This window comes from Galeopterus variegatus, unplaced genomic scaffold (assembly GCF_000696425.1).
Source record: "Galeopterus variegatus unplaced genomic scaffold, G_variegatus-3.0.2 Scaffold5327, whole genome shotgun sequence".
NCBI lineage: Eukaryota > Metazoa > Chordata > Mammalia > Dermoptera > Cynocephalidae > Galeopterus > Galeopterus variegatus.
The window spans coordinates 29,227-51,945 of record NW_007731438.1 but is presented as its reverse complement, the minus strand read 5'-3'; the positions used below and the strand labels follow the sequence as shown (position 1 = coordinate 51,945).

Below are 22,719 nucleotides of genomic sequence, written 5' to 3'. Positions count from 1 at the left end.
CCAACTTCTTCTCTTTGTCCCCCCAGCTCCAGCTACTTCCTGCAGTTATTACACCTGTTTTCTCACTGTCCCCTTTTCCCTTTTCAGTTTCTAACACTGTTTAATCAATTCTGTACACAGTCATCACTCAGTATCCACGAGGGATTGGTTCCAGGACCTCCCATGGATACCCAAATCTGCGGATGTTCACGTCCCTTATAACAAATGGCGTAGCACTTGCATATAATCTACGCACCTCCTCCTGTATACTTCAAATCATCTCTAGATTACCTATAATGATAATAATAATTATAATACCTAATGCAATGTAAATGCTAGGTAAGTGGTTGTTATGCTGTATCATTTAAGGAATAATAACAAGAACAAAAAGTCTATACACATTCAGTACAGACGTTAATTTTTTTTTCCAAATATTTTCAGTTCAATGTCGGTTGAGTCCACAGATGTGGAACCCATGGGTACAGAGGGCTGGCTTTATTGAAAGGATGCATTCTGTTTTCCTGACTGACTGTAGTGGCCCTTTCCTTACTTGGCCTTGTATGATAGTCATTTGTTAATTTTTTTTTCCAAATATTTTCAGTTCAATGTCGGTTGAGTCCACAGATGTGGAACCCATGGGTACAGAGGGCTGGCTGTATTGAAAGGATGGATTCTGTTTTCCTGACTGACTGTAGTGGCCCTTTCCTTACTTGGCCTTGTATGATAGTCATTTGCCTTATTTCTAAAAGAGAAGGGACCCACGATAACTTGCAGCTGCTGCAGACATTTGTCAAATTAAATAGAAATTTCTCCCCACCACTTTATTTGCCTGCAATACCTTCTCGCTAGTCATTAATCAAATTTCCTACTACTAACCTCCCAAGTGACTAATGTTAAAAATATGATTGAAAATAATATATCAGCGAAATAAAACTTAGCTTCCAGTCATCAAAGCTCAAGTCTCTCTTATGTGTCCTTTGTATATTACTCTCACGTGATGGGGTCACAAGTCAATCACTCAGCAGGAGCAGGGGCATTCCAGCGATTCAAGTTGTATGTTATGTGTTTGGGAGACCTTTACTTTCCCTTGGTCTTAAAACCTACTTTACTTATAAATCACTAAATAATCTACTTTCCTTTTCAGTTATTACAGTTTCTTCTCAATCTCCTGTTTATCTCAACCTTTCTTTTTTCCTGCTCTCTTTCAGTCTCTTCCCCACCTCCCCTCCCTGCAATACTAGCAGAGCTTCTACTCAGCACATTTTCATTTTCTCCAAGGTCAAAGTAAAAAGAGGAGGTGGGATAGGCAGAGCGAGAGCTAACTTTTCCGCGTTAGAGTGTCCCATGCTATGGCGGCAATCACTTGGCAGCAGTGAGTTTAATATCTGTTTAGGGCATCTTTGCCACATTCCCAGCATTAGCTGGGCAACAACTGGAAACTCAGTAGAGATAGGCTGGGAACCTGCTAAGAACCATTGCACTTTCCATACTGTGATTTCTATGACCTGGCCATGAGTTTGGCGAAATTTGATCTTCATGTCAAATCAGAGAAAACTAGCTGTACCTCTTATTCCAGAAGCAGCTTCTGTTCTCTTCACTCGCTCTAATAATTCACTTGATCACTCACTCATTCATTCAATTAGCACTCATCTGGAAAGGGCTAGGTATGCTGGGAAGGGAAGCAGGATGTGATGTAACCCTGCATTTATGTAACTTATTGGGCATGTGGGTGACCACTCACACCTCTGTCCCCATCACCTTCCTTCAGGGCACTGTTAGCTCTCAGTTGCAGTTCCCACACTGTCTCCAGATCCATCTTTCTGCCTTCAGGCTTGTCCTGTCCAAGCCATTTCCCACTCTGCAACCAGAAAGAACACCTGAAGTGCAAATCTGATTATGTCAAATCACACAAGAGTTTATCACACAGGAGTGATAAGTGTGGCCCTTATCACTTCATGACCTGGCCCTTGACTTTTGCCCTTCCTCCTTCTAAATCTCACCACTCTTCTGCTCTTTGACCTCTGTGGTCAGCCACAAAGAGCACCTTGTGTCTCCTCCCAGCCATCCTTGCCCAGGCACCATGTTCTGTCTCGCCTCCAGACCTCTGCACCTGGGCTTCTGTTGCCTAGAATGCCCATCGCCCACTTCTTGACATGCCCAACTCCTCTGGATTCTTTAGCCCTCAGTTCTTAAATCTCCTCCTCTGGGAAGCCATCCTCAAAAAGTCCCACAGCTGGCCTTCAAATCCTTTCTAGTCCATGCTTGCCTATGCTGGGGCATTCCAACCTCGCATTCACTGCATTTATTATCATCGCCTGTTTCTTGTGTGTACCTCTCACCAAGCTGTGGGCTTCGTAGTCAGTGACTGTTTCTTCGAGCATACAGTAGGTGCTCAAAAGGAGTGTGCTGAATGAGCAGATTTGAATTTTTCCAGATTTTATCATAAAGTTGGTGTGCAGACTATCACTCCATTTTCACTACATTCATTAATTAGAACAACAAAAAAGCAATAATTAAAAAACCCAAACAAACTTAGTAGAAAGAGTTTTCTTTTTAAAGTAAAATTTAAATATAGGACTCTTTTCATCTTGCTATCACTGCAGTAATATAAATGAAGCAAATTAATTTTAATGCTCCCAGGTACTGATTCTGTGTCACCATGGTTGACAGGATTCAACTAGACTTTATGAGATGGCATTTGACTTTATGGAAGTGAACACTATGCACGCATTTACAATTTTACAGGGACTTTAAGCTGTCATGCTGAAAAATGTTTATAAAACATTAATCAAAAAATGCCTCTTTAATACAATGCATTGTCTGAAAGATGTTAGGAGGCACATATTGTAAATGGATTCTTTTTCTGACTAAAGTAATTTCCACCAAAGGCATTTCCCCATTGCTCTACAAGTACACCGCGTGGATAGATAAAGAGCACTCTCTCAGCACATTACTACCTGATCCAAACACTTGGGAAATCACTAATGTACAGCGTGCCATATTTCCATGTCACACATGACACATTTGTCTAAAATTATCCAACAGAGTTTGACACTGCAGCATATTCCATAAGCACAGCTTTCAACTGGCATCTGCCAAGTAGGAACTTCAAGTAAGAGCTTTCTTCTTCTAACAAGCAAGTAAGGGTTTTCTTTTATCCTATACCCAGGATGGAAAGGATAAAACAATACCTACAAGAACATTTTTTTTCCTATTTTAAATATGTCATTTTATGTTCTCTGAATTAGAAAATTCGCTTTGTATCAGTGTTCAAGTTTCAGCCATTACTACTTTCTATTGGATGAACAGTTTTTTATTTTTCCTCAAGAAACAGACATTCCCCTTCCTAGATTAAATACAGGGTTTTATTTAACTCCCACTGAAGCTGCTCTATTGTTCACAACATAAAAACTACCTACTTCACATCAATCACTGTTACAGGTTACTTACTTGAAGGTGCACAATGTTCCCACCATCCACTCATTCATTCTTTCATTCAAAAAATACATTTGGGGCCTCTGCTATATGTGAATTACTGCCCTAGGTGCTGAGGATATAGGAGACTAACACAGACAAGGTCCCTGTACTCTTGGTTGCTGCTTTCTGGTAGCTCTTGCTTGACCACATCGGCTTCCCACATGAGTCACTGGATGAGGGCCACACAGCCCCATGCAGCCCCTACTGTCACTAGCTTACCCAGTTCCTACAGCTCAAGGTTTGGGGATCGTCTTTGACAAATCCCATTTGTCATTCTGCCTCTAGATAAAGCTACCACATTCTGTAGATTCTTCCTTCATTTACCATTTCCCCTCAGATTTCACTGCCATCTTTCTTACCCAGTTCCTACAGCTCAAGGTTTGGGGATCGTCTTTGACAAATCCCATTTGTCATTCTGCCTCTAGATAAAGCCACCACATTCTGTAGATTCTTCCTTCATTTACCATTTCCCCTCAGATTTCACTGCCATCTTTCTAATTTAATTCCTCATAAAGTCAAGCCAAGATTATATATGTACAGCCTTCTGACACAACTGCCTGTCTTCAGACTCTTTCCCTCATCAGTCCTACCAGCCACAGCAGATCAATCTTCCCCAAACCCCTATTAATTAAAGCCAAAACCCTGCTCAAGGACTGCAATGACTCTCCAGTGCCCATTCATCAACTCCTCTGACTATTCAACTTCAGTAAAAAACAATTATTACTACCACCATTTTGTAGGTACTACTGCATGCTAAGGACTTTGCTTGCATTATCTCATTTAATCCTTACAACAGCCCTTGTATGCAGGAGGTGGCAATTTTCCCATTTAAAGATAAAGAAACTGAGGGTTAGAGTACTTAAGTAACTTGCCAAACTCATACACCTGGTAGGTGGTAGAGACAGAATTGGACCTTAGTGGGTTTACTTTTAATCACTAAGCTATGTTGACTGCAGTAAACCAAACTTTCAGTTGCCAATTGCTGTCACTGGCTTAGGCCTGGCACCTTCTTGTCTGTGTAAAAGGGGAGTCCTGCCTGGATCTTGTCCTTTCTCTCTATGTACCTGAGTTCCCTTCACTGAGGCTCAGTTTTGCATTTTTCTCCACCTTGAAGGTGGCTTTCCTATTGATTTCTTCGTCTTTCAAAGAATGAAGGCATTCTTCCTAGGTGCATCACATAATCAAGCTTTTGATTACGTCACCATTATTTTCCTTTGTGTAGATTTTGGCTTCCCCTATACATAGGCAAAGTATTAACATATTATATTTTTCTTTTAATCTCCTGCAATGCCTAAGCATGGGGCTGGTACTCAATACATCAATGATTGGTTATTGAAGAATAGGTGCTAAAGTAATGTTTCCTATGTTGAAAAAGATAGGATTTAGAACAAATGCTAGTTGCTTCACTAGACATTAAGGAGAATACATTCACACACCCCTCTAGGAGAGGATTGTATTTCATAGGGTGAAAATATATTTGATGTAACAGGAAGGGAAGAAACTGGACAAAGGAAAATGAGATTTAAAATGAGTATCAAAGTGTGGAGTAAGAGAGGAAATGTATTGAAAAACACCCTTTGTGTCTTCTGAAGTCTAAGACTACACTTGCTATCCCATTTAGCTAGGAGATAGCATACTCCAATCACTTGGATCATTTCCTGTCTTTCAAAGATTCATTTGCCTGAATTCACATGACTTGTTTTCCATTTAAATGCTTTCAAAGATTTTTCACTGAGTTCTGGAGAGAGCTGCTGGCAATCTGGAATCCAGTTGCTTCTTTCCTCGGTTGCCATGGTGATTTCCCACTTTTGTTTAGTTTGTTCTTAGTTAGAAACATCCATAAGTTTACTATCCAAATGTCCTACACGTTGTTGCTTGAATTCTCTCTCTTCCTCCTTACTGAATCTTTCAGAAAAGCTCATGTTTGTCTTTAAATGTCATTGGGATAGATGGTCTCTTCAATCATAATGTAATCCAGGAAGGCAGCTGCTGTTGGAGGAACACAGCCACTCTTTCCAGATGTCACTAAATGCCGATCTTGGTGTCCCTTACGCACCACACAGGCCTGTGTGTGCAAATACACACACACACCCAGACTTTCTTTACAGAAACAAAAGAGTCACAGAAAGTCAAGGTCACTGCCACTGATTTATCTCAATTTCTAAACAAAGGGGCAATTATACAGTTTCTAGAGCATGAAATAATGCCATGATAAGATACAACAACAGTTTTGGAATTTGGTTAGAAAAGGCTTTCAGTTAGGATTGTCCTAAAGTAAACTAATTTTCACTAATAATAGCTGTTGTTTCATGCAGGGATTTACCATTTATTATATCTGGTAGCCTACAAGAGGCTGTACAGTATAAGAAACCTGGTGCAGGAATTAGAGAGTCCTGGGTTTGAATGCCATGTCTACCGTTTGTTACCTATGTGACCCGGGTTGTGTAAATTGTTTAATCTCAGTTTTAACATCTGTAATTTATAGGGCTTTTTTAAAAAATTAAAGAGTGAGTGAAATAATAGACAATGTCTGGCATATAGTAAGTATTCATCCAGTTTGTGCCAGATGTACTTCTAGGTGTCGTGAATACATTCACAAAACTCCCTGCCCTCGTAGAGCTTGCATTCTTACTCATTTAATAGGAAGAGAAGATATAGAACACCATGCCAAAGCTAGGCAAAGAGCAAATTCCACCCAATAACAAACTCAAGGCACAGGGCCGTGAGAAAATGCTGTGGAAAAACGTTGTTAGGCAAAAGGGATTCAGTGAACAGTTAGGTTATTCCAATTTTTCTCTCCCTCGTAGAGGGTGTAAAAAGAAAAACCACCACTTGCGGGTTGATGTGTATGCTGTCTGTCAGAGGCCTGCTGGATCAGTCCAGCGTTACCCTACGCTGTGGCTTTCTGGTCCAGGCGGTGTTTAGCCCCCAGAATTCCATTCTGGTTGTAACCCCCGCCCTTCTAGAACCAAATCCATTCTGGAACCTTCTGAAGGCTGGCAAGTCAACTTTCTGCAGAGTTCCCCAGGAAGGGGAACGGGATGTCCCAGATCATGTGACTTGCTCTCATTGTCCCTCATCTAAATGACTGGTCTTTTGCTCAAATTCTCTGAGNGCAAATTCCACCCAATAACAAACTCAAGGCACAGGGCCGTGAGAAAATGCTGTGGAAAAACATTGTTAGGCAAAAGGGATTCAGTGAACAGTTAGGTTATTCCAATTTTTCTCTCCCTTGTAGAGGGTGTAAAAAGAAAAACCACCACTTGCGGGTTGATGTGTATGCTGTCTGTCAGAGGCCTGCTGGATCAGTCCAGCGTTACCCTATCCTACAAGAGGCTGTACAGTATAAGAAACCTGGTGCAGGAATTAGAGAGTCCTGGGTTTGAATGCCATGTCTACCGTTTGTTACCTATGTGACCCGGGTTGTGTAAATTGTTTAATCTCAGTTTTAACATCTGTAATTTATAGGGCTTTTTTAAAAAATTAAAGAGTGAGTGAAATAATAGACAATGTCTGGCATATAGTAAGTATTCATCCAGTTTGTGCCAGATGTACTTCTAGGTGTCGTGAATACATTCACAAAACTCCCTGCCCTCGTAGAGCTTGCATTCTTACTCATTTAATAGGAAGAGAAGATATAGAACACCATGCCAAAGCTAGGCAAAGAGCAAATTCCACCCAATAACAAACTCAAGGCACAGGGCCGTGAGAAAATGCTGTGGAAAAACATTGTTAGGCAAAAGGGATTCAGTGAACAGTTAGGTTATTCCAATTTTTCTCTCCCTTGTAGAGGGTGTAAAAAGAAAAACCACCACTTGCGGGTTGATGTGTATGCTGTCTGTCAGAGGCCTGCTGGATCAGTCCAGCGTTACCCTACGCTGTGGCTTTCTGGTCCAGGCGGTGTTTAGCCCCCAGAATTCCATTCTGGTTGTAACCCCCGCCCTTCTAGAACCAAATCCATTCTGGAACCTTCTGAAGGCTGGCAAGTCAACTTTCTGCAGAGTTCCCCAGGAAGGGGAACAGGATGTCCCAGATCATGTGACTTGCTCTCATTGTCCCTCATCTAAATGACTGGTCTTTTGCTCAAATTCTCTGAGATATTTTATTTTATTTTATTTTATTTTATTTTTTATTTATTTATTTTTTTGTCTTTTTCCGTGTCCGGCAACGGATCGCAACCCTCAGTGTCGCCCCCGTACCGGACCGGGACCGGCAACGGGATCGCAACCCTCGGTGTTGCCCCCGCGCCTCGCTCAGCCAGTGAGCGGGAACCGGTCTGTATGTGGGATCCGAACCCTCGGGCGGGAGCGCCGCCGCGCTTCCCAAGCGGCGCACTATCCAGTGCGCCACCGGGCCGGCCCAAGATATTTTAATATGCAGATTGTGCTGCCTTACCCTTGCCAGTGATTTACATTTCACTTACTTCCCTGTTCTTTTCAGTCATTCTATCTTTAGCTGAAAACTCCTGCCATACCATCTTTGGTATGGCCTTGCCATAGCATCAGAGCCTCTACTGTTTCTTCCTGAGATAGAGAAGAAAACATTTTTACCCTTTTTATACAAAGAGTCATCCAAAGTGAGGTGCAGTGAATCCGAGCTGTCTAGCAGTTTTCTCAGTGTCCCAGAGTTGGGTTCACGGAATCCAAGGAGATTTAGCATTCCCAAATTGCTGAATACAAATCCACCAGCAGCAGCTCTGGGATGTCTGACACATCCCCTTTGCTAGACCAGTGGCAGAAAGACAGGATAATTTTGAACCAGTTTAACAGATATGTACAAATGGAAACTTAATTTCCAACCTCTGGAGCCTGCAAAATGTCATATGGTTATCCTAACTCTGTAGGTAGTATATGAGAGGGAAACGGTCACTTTGAAATCTACACAGGTGACCCAAACATAGTCTCTGTGGCCGGGAAGGGACTGCTTCCCCATTGAGCCTTAGCATCGCTCTCCTGCCACTGCCCCCCTCTACAATTACAGTTTAAGCTCAGATTTCTTTTCATGTGTAGTGAGGAGCCAAATGCTAAATAGATGTTTGTGTAAAACTTTCCTAAGAGAATTATTATCCTTCCTTCATATTTCAAAACCAGAATTCAAAAATAGTCCTTTATCCAAAAAGAAGACTTAGGCCCAGAAGAGGAAAAAAATGGACTAATATAGGGTTACAAACTAGATGTCCAAGGCCATTATTCAGAGAAAGAAATGTAGTTACTTTCTAGTAATCAAGATCTTCAGAAAAAAGAGAGCAGTGTTCATGTTTCAGTCTTTCAGCAATCACACCTTACACTCAGAAGCCATGTCTGGAGTTCATATTTTTTGTCTTCATTTGTTGTGGGTAATTCAGAATACTTATTGCAGCAAATGTTCACACAGTGCCTACTACGTGCCAGGCACTGTTCAGGAGAGTGTACAAATAGCTCACTCACCTCTCAAATCCACAAGGTGAGTAAAGCTACTGTTACCGTCCCCATTATTCAGACAAGGACGCTAAAGCAGAGAGTAAATAAAAACGTGCCCAAGGCCGCACACAGCTAGCAACAGGATGCAGGCTGGGATGTGAAGCAAGACAGACTGGTTCCAGTCTGTGTTCTTCACCTCACCTTGTGCCTGAAATACGTGAAATGGTAATTTGGCAGAGGACTCAGCAGCCCTAGAAAAGGGATGCTTGATAATATTAACATAGAATGATGGAGGGTAAAAACGTAAGGAAAATAATATTTACATAATATTCTCATGTAATAATATTTCATAATTAATGTAATCTGAAGGGAAGAGAGGTACCCTTTCAACAAAGGTGCTTATGGTCTGGTGGACTTTTACTTGTTCTGAATAAAGTTTAGTTGATGACTATTTTCAGTCCATTAGGAAAATTAAAGATTGTGTTTTAGCCTTCATTACATGGGCTATAATCCTATCACTTTATTGAAAGTTTTATGTAAATAAAGATGCAGAAAAAGAGAGCAAAATGAGCAGCTGGTTCTATTTCTGTTTTGAAACAGGTAGGTTCTGATTGAAAAAGATGTTTAATGAATGGCCTGAGCCAACTCACCAGATGCTGACAATGAAACATTTAACTCTACCAATTGAAGGTTTCTGCCTCAGAAGATTAGGTACACCCTCACCTGCCTGACAGCATTGTAGAAGTAATTAGCAAACGGGGAATTCAAGAATGAATTAGAGAACTGAGCCATGAAAGCTTCATTCAAACACTGGCTGTGTCTTCTGGGAGGGGCCACTATATTTATTATATTTACAAGGTGGAAAGGAAGTAGCGAGGTTACTTTTCTACTTTTCTAGGCTGCCAGTGAAGAGTTGTTAGTCTTCTAATGAGACAATCTGGCTAATGTTCACAATCACAGGATGTGAAAACATCAAAAACAGAATGAGAATTTCATATGACAAAAATAATACAAGGTCATAAGAATATATTTAACACGATCACCAACACAGAACTGCCGTCTGACTGACTCTGGAAAGCCTCGTCTAAGTTTACAGAATTTTTTAGATGTGTTTTTGTATAAATGAAGAAAAACTCTTGAAACTTTTAAGTCTGCAGCAAAGAGAAGCTAATGGTGTGACATGATTCTGCCATCACCCCCACCACCTAAACTTAGTCTTCCCTAAAATGTTGCATCGATAATCTTTTCAGTAGACAGTGGAACTTCCAGAAGGCTTCCAAATCTTAGTGAGATGGTAAATGTGGGTAAGCTGTGACCCAAATGCACATTAACTATTTTAAATTTACATGTTTGTTTTGTTTTGTTTTGTTTTGTCAACAAGGCCTTTATTCATCTTCTGGCATTTTCTTCTTGATGGTACCGTGTTTATGATGAACAAAAGCCTCAGAAGAGATGTCTTCTGACATAAATGAAAAGGCAATTTTGATTTGGGGATTAAATATCAGAGTTATTTATCCTTAGATCCATCTCTCTTAAAAAGGTTGACTCAGATTTCTGTGGTTTATCTTGCCTAGATGATGTCCTGATAACCTACTCCTGACCTTTATTCTCAATGATACAAAAATTTGGCAGTTACGACCTCATTTAGAAGACTTCTAGGAGAGGAAGAAATGAAGAAAACCCTAAAAGTCATTTCTGGAAATAATGATGTTTTTCTCATCTCCTCAGTGTTCTCTGAATATTGATTTTTGAGATTATTTTGGTTTTCACAAATCAATACAAACAAATGGTCAGTTCTGTTAACAAATGCGTAGGTATAATGCTACCTCACATTCTTTCTGGAACACAGTAGCACACAAATGCATACAAATACAGTAAGCTAGTTAATGCAGTGGTTCTCAAATTCAGCTGCACATTAGAATCACCCAGGTGCTTTTAAAAAATAGGACGCCTCAGTCTATGCTGAGAGATTGAGTTCATAGGTGTCGGGGATGGGTCCTGGCATCATTATTGCTGGACAACTCCCAGGAGGATCTAATGTGAGCCAGGTTAAAAAGCCAGTTCTGGTAAGAAGGTGGAACAAGAGGACTCTGGAGGTAGACAGTTCAGCCATGGTGTGCTGGCTCTGCCGTCTACTCACTGTATGAACTAGCATGAGTTACTTTACCTCCCTGAGGCTTGATCAATAGGACCAATAATAGTTATCGTGCACAGTTGCTGTGAAGACTACATGACATCATAAGGCAAGTTAAGTGCCTAATATAGTGTCTTACAAATAGTAGGTACCAAATAAATGCCAGGCCCTTCTTTTAATGTTTCAAAGTATCTTCACATGTAGTTTCTGATTTAATGTTCGCCTCAACTTTGAGATAAGAGAAAAATATGGGCTTGCAAGTTTGGATGTCTATAGGTCTGGCTGATTTAGACTTTCATGTCATTTCATTATCAACATAATTCCATATCCTCTCTATCCTCTGGAGAATCTCAGGCTCTCAGTCCTCAGAGCTCTTTTCTCCTCTGTCTCCATGCTCTCTTAATGATCTCATCCAGTCTGATAGCTTAAAACAACATCTACAGACTGAACACTCCAGTCTGGATCAGAAATCCAGCGTCCACTGGATGTCGAAAAGACATCTCAAACTTAGCATCCCTCTCCCACCACTAAAGTCTGCGCCTCTGAAGTCTTCCCTAATCCAGTAAACGGCAACTCCATCCTCACAGCTCCTCAGGCCAAACATCTTTAATTCCTCTTTTTCTGACATACATACCCAATTTGCCAAGAATTCCTATTCTTCTCATCCTTTCCACCACTATTACCTTTGACCAAACCACCCTAAGCTCTTGTCTCGATTAAAGCCTCTTAACTGGTCTTCCTGTTTCTCACTGCTGCACCCTCCCACCCACCTAAGCCCAGTCTATTTTTAACAGAGCAACCACAGGGATCCTTTCAAAGTGGAAGTGGGATCTTATCACTTGTCCATTCAAAACCCTCCAGTGGCTGCCTCTCTTGTTCTGAGTAAGAGGTAAGTCCTTACAATGGCCCAACACAATGTTGGCCTAGCACAATGTTGCAGGCCCCCTTTCCCATTACCTTTCAGCACATCTCCTCTAGCTCTCCCTCACTCATTCTGCCCCAGCACCTGCTGCCTCTCTCTTCCTCCAACATGCCAAGCACACTGTTGCCTCATGTCCTTTGCCTGCACTGTTCCTTCTAGTTGGAATCTTCTTCCCCTAAATACCCACTCACTTGTTCCTTCTTGCCTTCAGGTCTTTCATCCACCGTGCCCTTTAAGCCCGAAGCCTTCCCACCTCCACCCGGGCACTCTTTACTCTCCTTTCTGGTTTTATTTTTCTCCATCTCATCACCATCTGATGTGCTATATATTTGTATTTGTCTGCTTACCCCCGCTAGAATGGAGGCCAGATAAGGTCAAGAACTTTTTTGTGTGTAGTTCACTGTTGTACCTCTTGGGCCTAGAACAGGGCCTGGCACATAGTAGGCACCAAATAAACACTTGTAGTATAAATGAATGAACGAAGGTAGTACACTGTGTTTTAAATCTATCTTTTCCTTGGAGTCTTATAGAGAAAACCTGCAGCAAAGGTACTCTGGGAAGCATCACAGCTATGGTTTCATTAACATGCTCAGCTTTAGTATCAATGACTTTCCAAACCAGCTGGCTTCCTGGGGCCCAGGAATCTTTTGAATTGGGTCCAATTTTATATTTCCTCTTACCCCCAGGGTAACTTGTCAAAAACCTATGGGGTAGCTACAGCTTTAAAAAGCGGGCAGTTACCTTTAATTTCTGGCTAGAGTTGCTTGGATGGGGCTGTAAATGGGGACACAGAGTGGGTGTGTTTCACTTGCTTTGCAGATTCAGGTTCATCTATTCTTTACTGTAAAGAAGCATGAAGCTGGTTGGCATTGACTAAACACAACCTGGTTTATAGTGTCTGGTTCAATTAAGGGAACTTCTGGGAAGAGACACGACCAAATAAATAATTAGAGAGATGCAACTCTGAAAGTACAATTGTTATTCATGGACCTCCGTTTGCAAGTTGAAATTGAGAGATAAAACTTCAAGTATATGGGATCTCCTGGGTAAGACTCTTCACTTCAAACACAGTAAACAAGTGTTTTGTGATGCACACTTTAGTACTGCTAGAGGCAAACTTCCTAAATATTAATAATAGCAATAATAATGAAACCCCTCTGCAACTGACAGCGAGTGCACAGATGAACAGTAAGTACTGGGAAATAGGCTGTTGTGGGCCCTCCTGGACCTAGAAAAGGCCTCACCAGAAAGGGCAAGCTCCGGAACAGAATGTATTTCTCCCAATTCTTGTGAAGTTTCCCTTTCAGAAGCATGAAGTGTATATGGCTTAGGGCACATGAGTTGATTATTAATGTGTAAAATTAATCTCTTTAGATCTACTTCTATGATATGGTGTTTTTTAGTTTGAAATAAATATGAAACTATGGAATTAGAAGCTTCTAACACAAAGAGCTGTCATTAAGAAGTGTATAGTGATAAGGACTCGGTATACAGTTTGAGGTGCCACTGCACAATGTGTGAGATTTCTCATGTGTCCTTGCCATTGAGCTGCAGGGTCACAACTGCAGGTGGAGCTCAGCTACGGAGAACCTGACACATGGAAACACCTTGCCCTTTTGCCCCTGCTCCATCACTCAGACTGAGCGAGCAGCAGATGGCTGACATGCCACTCCTAGGCATTTCTAGACAACTGGGAGGTGGGAAAGGGAGGACATAGGCTTTCATGATAGAGAGCTGGGTTTAAATCTTCACTATGTCACCTGCCAGCTATGTGATCAAGTGATCTTACCTGAATCCCCTTCAGTTTCCACATCTGCTCAAAATGAGATTAAAATAATTATCTTAAAGGTTGGTTAGAGGTTTCAAGGAGACAGTATATGTGAAGTTCCTAGTACAGTGCCTGGCATAGAGTGAGTACTCCCAAAATGATAGCTATTAGGACTGTGGAGACAGTATATGTGAAGTTCCTAGTACAGTGCCTGGCATAGAGTGAGTACTCCCAAAATGGTAGCTATTAGGACTGCCTGGCATAGAGTGAGTACTCCCAAAATGATAGCTATTAGGACTGTTGTTGTTGTTGTTAGAAGAAGAATTATAAAACAGTATTGTGGGGCTCAAATTTAGTAGTCAATAGGACTAACCAGGGAAGGGTTATTGAAATCATTGAGGATGAGGTCTGAAGCACTCATAAAATTCTGAAAATTGTGACTGTTGAGAACTGCCATGGGAACTGAAACTTCCTACCTCAGATGCTGCCAAAACCTCCACTGGCCTTCGTCTCTTTACAAGTACTCTTGACAAGTGCTCATAATTATATTTGGTCTGAGCCCCTTTCAGAGCACTAACTTCTGGAAAGCAATGATTCCATCTCCTGTTTCCTTTTTTTATCTTTCCACAGTATTTATTGCATTGTGAGAGTTTTTGAAAAATTGTATATATTTCTTTTCATAAAGGGATTTATATAAGGATAACTTTCGAATAGTAGGCATTCTGAAATTATTTTAAATATGCTTCAATTTTACCCTCAGCTTGCCACAGTCTTAAAGAAAGCAAGCTCCACTTCTGGAGTGAGTGCTAGGTGGTTTTCTTTTGTTCAGGTTATACCTTATGAAATATCTGCATACTTCTACATTGCAATGCTGTGGTTTGACCACATGCTACAAAGGGAACTCAAAGGGCTTCTGAATTTAGGCAAAAATATGGGAACTCCAGCTACAGGTTAGAAAAACTGGAGTCAGGTTTTCATCCTTTCTAGTCCAGACCACAATATCATATACTGATACCATGGAATGAGGAAGTGAATGATTCCTGGAAATCAGGGGCAGGTACTGAGTTGATTTCTTAAAACAAATTTTATTGCTTATTTTTATACAATACTTAGTAGTGTGCTATGAGCATTTATGTTCTAAGTATCTCCTTTTGGTGAAAGATGGGATAAAAAGTACTTAAAAGTGGGGTATGCCGGGGCAAGGCTAAAGCACAAAAACACACCAACCATCCAGAGTTGACCCAAACTGGTTCCCACCATCATCATAAAGCACTCACACAAAACCTGACTGAATATTCTGTTAGGTCAAAAGCTTCCCTAAGAACCTGGGGGTATAAGCCAGCACCTCTGGAAGCTGAGAGATGATTGTGGATGTGGGCAACGGAGTGGCTTTCAAACTTTAATGTGTATAATACCTTCTTTTGAAGTGTATTCCGGGCTCTTACACCCTTAAAAAATCTGAATTGGTAGGCCCGAGCAAAGGCCCAGTAATCTGTTTATTTATGTGTTTATTTTTTAGGAAGCAATTTGCTATAATTTTGAGGGCCATCCTTTGAGAAATGCTGATATTATGGTATCTACCTAAAGGGCTCAAGATTCTAAGACTCTCAGAATCAAAGAATTATGAAGGGCCCAGAGGTCACCTAGGACTGAGAGGTTCCACAGCACAGAGCTCTTTCTGCAGAGCTCTCACTACAGCTCAGCACGGTGGCTAACAGTTAAGTCTGGGCTGGAGTCCTGGCTCTGCCACTTGGGACCATGTGACTTGGGCAAGTTATTGATCATTCTGGAACTTCACTTTCCTCATCTGGGGTGATTGTGGAAGTCATGTGAGCTGGTGCATGTAAAGTACTTTTGGGAAGTGACCTATACTATGTTGGTCCTACCTCAGTTCCAGACTCTCTCTGGCAGATAACGTGTAGTGGTAAAAGAAGTTTAAGGTAGGTGAAGGTTAGTTCTACCCCCACAACCTTGCCTACAGATTTTAATAAAAGCAAGCTAACCCCCAGACGAGTATTTTTTAATGCAACATGCATGAGCAGTCAAGCACAGACACAGTTTATGCATGCTATCCTGTAAACTGGCAGTCCCAACTCTGACCTTTCAAGTGCTCTCATAGCCCTGCATGAGAGGGTCTCTCAAAGCACACACAGCCACATTTGAGAACAGGATTCACTGACCCTTCCAGTCAGCCTCAGGCAACCACAGATTCCCCCTAACAGTAGCTGGACATAAAACTGCATAGGATCAAGCCTCCAGCACATCCCTGAGGATTTCATATGCAGGCCATGGGATTTGCTGGATTATTTTAGCAAGTGAGAGGTGTTTCTAAAGTTTTTAGGCAGTCTGCATATCTAAGAAAACCAATTTATTACCTTTATCATGCAAATTAACAAGTCAGTAATTTCACCAATCAAAACCTGTTTGTGAATTCCTTATGCTAATTAGTAAAGTCTCCTGTTGATAGAGATAGATAAAAGTATTTGTTGTAGCTGCCTCTGGAGTATTTCCCTTCTGATAAAACAGTAGCTGAACACTACGATAAAGCTTTTCCATTAGAGCAACTGGCTGTCCCTGGTGCTGAAGTTTAAACTAACTAGTACATACATAATCACCACAATGTCAACACGAAATTATTTTAAAGTAAATTATTTCATGTAACTAGCACTTAGCACATGTTTGCCTATCGAATACCCAATTAATGTTAGTTGTTATTATTATTGAAAATATTTTGAATAAATCAACAAAAGATATAGAAACTCTGCTATATAAGCTGACTAAAATAAGAATCTAAATGAAAGTACCTTATTTTACACAAATCACGAATTACTCTAAGTCTTAATGTAGCTCTGGTTCCTACATGGATCAGAAATTTGGGTTCAGTGACAAAGTGACAGCAGAAGCCAAAGCCTACATGGTAACTATCTGAGGAAGGAGATGAAACCTTCTCACTAAGTGAGGTGTAAAGCAAAGTTTTTCAGACCTTGGATTATGACCCACTAGTGAGTTACAAAATCAATTGTGGATCATGTCGTAAAATATATCTCTAAATCTAGGTTGTGGTTAAAAAACGCTTGCCAATCCCTGGTATAGAAAACATGGAGGAAGAGGAAAAGCGTGGGGGTATGAGGGCACTGGTCTTTCAGGCAAACATTTGGTATATCATCAAGATGAACAATACTTGAAGGTCGGGCTGGGGATCCTTCAAAGAACTTTTATTATCTACTTGCTGCCTAGAATCATGGGGACTTCCTGAATTTTGATTACAAAGTCTAGATAGGCTAGCAATGATTTTCAGACATTAATTTTTAATTCAGAATTAAAAATCCAAAACAAAATAGCTCACAAACCTCTGAGGAACTTAAGTGTACCACTTTGAGAACTTACACCTCTCCCTTTCTTCATGTGGATCAGAAAACAGCACAAAATTACAGACACTCCTTCATTTTTCTTCTGCATGGTGGTAAAATCTACTGGGTCCATAATTTCAGAGGTATCTTTAAGAATATGTCAGATGGTATAGGCCCCCAAAACTGCCTTTCCTTACATAACTGTAACTCTAGAGGCAATCTGCAGGACAGAAACATATTTACAGCTATACTCCAAAGACAGTCTTCTATTTTCTGTCTAATCTGGATTTCTATTTCCACTTTAATAGATTACTATCATACAGCACTGTGGCTCTTAGTTTGCAAGAATGGACAGTGTTGCCTCATGAAAGGTAAGGCTGACTTACTAAGACCCGCTTTAAATAGAATACAACATTTTGTAAATAATAAAGAAAATATAATGAATGTCTGATCAAGATGGCAGAACAGACAGTACCCAGAGTCACCCTCTCCCACAATCAACCAATTTACAACTATTGAAAAGCAACGACTGCCAAGATGGGGCCTCAGCCACACCCCCCTGAAGTATGAATCCAGCCCAGCCATATCCAAGCTGCTGCTGGAAGCCTCCTGGGCTCCCGTGGCAGAATGAGGCGGGGTGCCATGGGTCTTGACCACACCCCCTTCCTCTTCCTCGCACCCTATCCTCCTCTCCTTTTCCCTCTCCCCCCTACTCCCAACTGCTCTGCAACAACGTCTTAGAATGTAAAAAAAATAAAAAATAAAAATAAAAATAATTAAAAAAAAAAGAAAATATAAGTAATGAGTGCCAGTTTATGACTGGACCACATGGAAATATATGTTTATGGGAACAATTATAGATGTTAAGTACAATATTTTAAAACTATCTTGTAACCAGCAATGTAAACAGAAGTAATCATAGTTAAAACCATTAACAAAACAATTCAAACTCATGCCAAGATCAAACATTTACAATACTTGGAACCAGTATAGCACTTTTTGGTCTTCAAATTGCTTTCATATCTTGGAACTCTAGACAAGCAAAGGGATTTGAATACTCCAGAGAAAAAGATAAATAAAAGTAAAATACCAATTCCACAGGATATCATGGATCTAATTTCTTTCTTGATGAGATCTATTGACTGACTGTGCACTGAGTCATTCTTAACTAGGGTACAAGCTGTTCTTCAATCTCTGCTATGTAAAATATCTTCTCATTATTACACACATATCACCATCAAACTAGAGAATAAACTGGGAGAGGTCATGGTTTTATGGCAACCCACAGCAAGTGATGCTGTCTTGACAAAAGATAAAATTACCTCCAACCCTGAGTTGAAACTATAGGAGAGCAGCAAACAAGCCCTGTAGTATTGTTTCAGAGGAAGCACAGTGATAGCTCTGCACTTCCTTCAGGCCTCCTCTGTCTTCCCGAACGAACTCCAGGGAATGGCATCATGTCAGGCTTTCCAGATGGATTATGTGAAGCCATAGCTCAATGTCATTTTCAATAGGAAGCCTCATAATTAAAGGTCAAATAGTCACTTCATCTGCAATCAATCAATAGAAAAAGTACTAATACGAAGAACTAATCAATCAATGGCAAATGCACTAATAAAAGCAATGAATCAAATTCAGCATGTGTGTGGATGCAAGTACATGAAAGAGTAAATAAGACAGGGCAAAAGCAAGAACAATAAAATAAATCGAAGGTGTATATACTAGAGAATTTCAGAAATTCTCAAGCAGGAGCTTTCATCTTTGGTTTATTAGTTATGTGGGTATCACTTTGCCTGCAATGACTTGTTCTTAAATACAAATACTAGATGTAATAATGAATGGTATTTTGTAAGTTTCACTTAATGTATTCTATTCAAGATGTTAAAGATTATATATATATATATACATAAAATCACTAGAAGAAATATGACTGGTAGCAAAAGGGAAAGATATATTTTTAAAGTGCCAAATAGGTATATTACAATCTGTTGTATTTCATCTTATGTGAGAGGTGAGTGATACTACCTGAAATTTTCCCCTGCTTTCTGGAATATGAATTCTTCACACACTGTGTGATGTTCTTTCATTTCTATGCAGAAAATAATTTACATTAGGATAATTATCAGCCTGTAGCTCAGGTCACTATCATGGCATATACTTTATACTAGTGATGTCAGGTCACCAGTACAGGGAAACATGCATCGGATCTTGTGATAATGGATACAGTAAATTTATAGGGCCTAACAAGTCCATTCTAGCAATAGCATCCACACATTCCTTGCTATATGTGGAAATAGGGACAATCTCTCTTAGATAAAGGAAGCAGCAAAGAGGCCATTTCAATAAATGCTACATGAGAGACTGCAGGAGGGAAACTAGGTATAATCAAGGAATGACAGAATATTCAGTTGGAAGTAGAATTCCTTAATCTTAGAGCTAAAGGAACTGAGGCCTGGGGAAGTATCAATGGAAGAGCCAAACTGAGTATTTAGGTCTTACAATTTTCCAAGAGAGTTTAAGTCTGTTGTGAAAGTAATTAAGGATGTATACTACCTGGTTACTTAGATATCATACTAGTGTCTTACTGGAGGATCTCAGTATCTACTCACATGGAAGAACACTGCAAAAGCAAACAAAAATCCAAGTTAACCCAAGTCTTTTTAGCAAAACAACTACTTGTGATTGATCTTCAGAGCATCTATCTGCTTGCCTGAAAATCAGCATTCAGAAAGCATAAAGAACAGTATGGCATTGGGATTAGGGAAAATGAAAAGATAAAAAAAAATTGAATAGGCAGGTATTTTGCTTATAGAAAAGAATACTGGTCACACTGCAGTACACTTCTTGCTTTGTTCAACACAGCCAGCTCTAGCACAGAAGAACATCATGGAGAAACAAAGAAAATCCATTTTGGTTTTCCTGACAAAAGCAAATCCCTAGGAGTGGGTTGGGTTTAAAAGCCATTGCGGAAATGCAGACATACTCATATTTGCTGCAGCCATGGGTTAGCATGTGTTCTAAGGACACAGGCTCATTTGATCCCTGCACTCTACACATCTGAGGAGTCTGGCAGCATCTGCCATTGGATTCCCTAACTTTATAAAAGTCCCTTAGTTTTTAGAATTCCTGGAATACAAGACACTACATCACAATAATACACATGAGAAAGAAATGCCAGACGACTTATTTGAGACAAAACCACACACGTTACATGAAAATCTACAAGATGGGGTCAGGGGACTGGAACTCTGGAAGTGGTAAAATGGTTACAACTAATATCGTTAACAATAATGACTAATAGTAGCTACTGCTATAGAGTATCTCCTGTGTGCCAGGCAGCACAGCATGCATGTAGGTGGGCCATCTCATTTAGTCCACAGCAATCTAAATACAGTACAATCACGACAACACACTTTATCATATATTGACTACCTATTATCTTCCAAGTATTGTGCTAGGTACTTAAATTTTATCTTTAATCTTCACAATAACCTTACAAAGTGAGTATTATTCTTCCCATTTTACAGATGAAAAAGCTAAGGTTAAGGGAGGTTAACTAATTTGTCCAGGGTCACAAAATCATGATTGGAATATGGCTCCAAAAAGCTCTTTTAAACTTCAATTTGATGATGATTATCATGAAAATCAAACATACTACAATGCATGAACAGTTTATATATAACTTATTCAAATAAGCTGAAGCCCTAGATAACAACTGCTAAATCATTTCCCAAACTTTGTAAGACAGACAATAGACTCTATTAGGTAAATATGTTTGGGATTAGCAGACACATTATCAAATGTCTTCATTTTCTAGTTTATAGACTGAAGTTTTTTAATGTAAGCAGACTTAGAGTAATGTTATGATTCTTAATTCTCTTAAGTCACATGCAAAAATGTAGAGAAATTTTTAATATGAGTTTTTGACATAACATGCCTACCACCTCAAGGAGTTTGTGCAAGATGTATATTTATATTTCAATAAAGTTTCTGATTACTTAATGACTTTTAATGACTAAAAACATACTTTCTGGATGTCTAACAGGTTATTGAGATAATGCCATTAAATTGAATAAAGCCGAGTAGAAAATAGCACTTTTCTTCTTAATCTATTTTTGTCCATTAAATACTTATTTCAATTTTAGTGCTAATTCAATTGAGCTAATGATAACTTACTGTGTTTCTTTATAGAAATAATATAACATTCAGAAATAAACTTCAAACTAATGTCAATATCAAATTAGAGTAATACCATTATTCTCACCTTGCTTTGAGCTTCCAGAAAAGAAGTTAACATTTTCTAGGGGCAATACTAGAGCCTTCCAAACAAAGTTTTTGCCAATTCCTTTTTGAGAAGCAGCCTCACCTACCCCTGGTACCCTCCCCAACCAGCTCTAAAGTTAACATTCAACACTGATAATCTTTTATGAGAACTGAAAACATGATTACAAATTAAGCTAAATCCTACAGTATTAAATTTAGGTCCTCAGAGACTGGTTCAATCAAGTAATAGTATTTCAAATCAATGACCCATCTTCACTTTGCTATTGTTCTTTATCTATCAGAGTGGACAATATCCTATTCCATTTAATCTAAAGAGTTCCTTGAATTTCAAAATCGTAAGATGTAACTCTTATGTAAATCATAAGAGGGTAATAGATGGTTTTAAACTCTGCGAATCACTTACCCAATGTGAGAGATTTGTGTGTAGAACAGAAAATGATAGCCACTGTATCTGCTGGTGTGAAATCCGAATTATTCCTAGGGACAAAAAAAAGATTTTTTACAAATACTTTTATAAAAAGTCTATCTCATACATCCTCAATCAAATGTAGTACTTACCTTCATATTAACATCCCTTTGATCAATCTTGGTGACAGAAGTAATTCTACACCAAAATGTATAGAAGTGTCTGAATTTCTTTTTCAAGAATCACTTCTGAGTCATTTATTTATGAAAAGGAAAACAGTCTAAAAAATTCATGGTGGAGGTCTCCAAAGATCACACATGTAATCAGCCTATGGTGTAGGACTTTATGAAAATAACGCAGCAAGGAACTCTTTTAGCTAAGTCTCTAGGTTATCACTTGATATTACCCAGTGGCTTGAAAGAATTAATGTTATCTTCAAAAATACTTCTCTCGGGCCAGCCCGCTTGGGAGCGCGGTGGCGCTCCCGCCGAGGGTTCGGATCCCACATACAGACCGGCCACTCACTGGCTGAGCGAGGGGTGGGCGCAACACCGAGGGGTGCGATCCGTTGCCGGTCACGAAAAAAGACAAAAAGGAAAAAAAAATACTTCTCTCAAAGAGACATTCTTTTGTAGCAAACACACACTTCTGAGAAATATATGGTATGAACAAAGACTTAACATCATATGTTTTAGTAAAAATAATAAATTATAATTTGTTGGCAGTTACCACATATCAGCAACTTGTCTAAGGTCTTTACGTGACCTCATAAGGTAAGTGATACAATATCCCTATTTAAAGATGAGAAAACTGAGGCACAAAGAAGTCATGTAACTTACTCATACATAACTTAGCTAGTAAGTGACAGAACCAGGATTCGAATAGAGTCTAACTCCTAGGCTTCTGCTCTTTTTTTGTTTTTTTTCCTTTTTGTCTTTATTCGTGGCCGGCAACGGATCGCAACCCTCAGTGTCGCGCCCGTACCGGACCGGGACCGGCA

At 39.8% G+C, this 22,719-nt stretch overlaps 1 protein-coding gene across 1 annotated transcript in view; it reads right to left on the bottom strand.

The window, feature by feature from the left end:
* Positions 1 to 22,719, bottom strand: part of SLC10A7 (solute carrier family 10, member 7) — a 62,225-nt gene that overhangs the window by 13,521 nt on the left and 25,985 nt on the right. Inside the window, exon 4 of the mRNA XM_008589244.1 lies at positions 21,717 to 21,790. Within this exon, the coding sequence (XP_008587466.1) occupies positions 21,717 to 21,790 (74 nt within the window). The remainder of the gene's footprint in view (positions 1 to 21,716; positions 21,791 to 22,719) is intronic.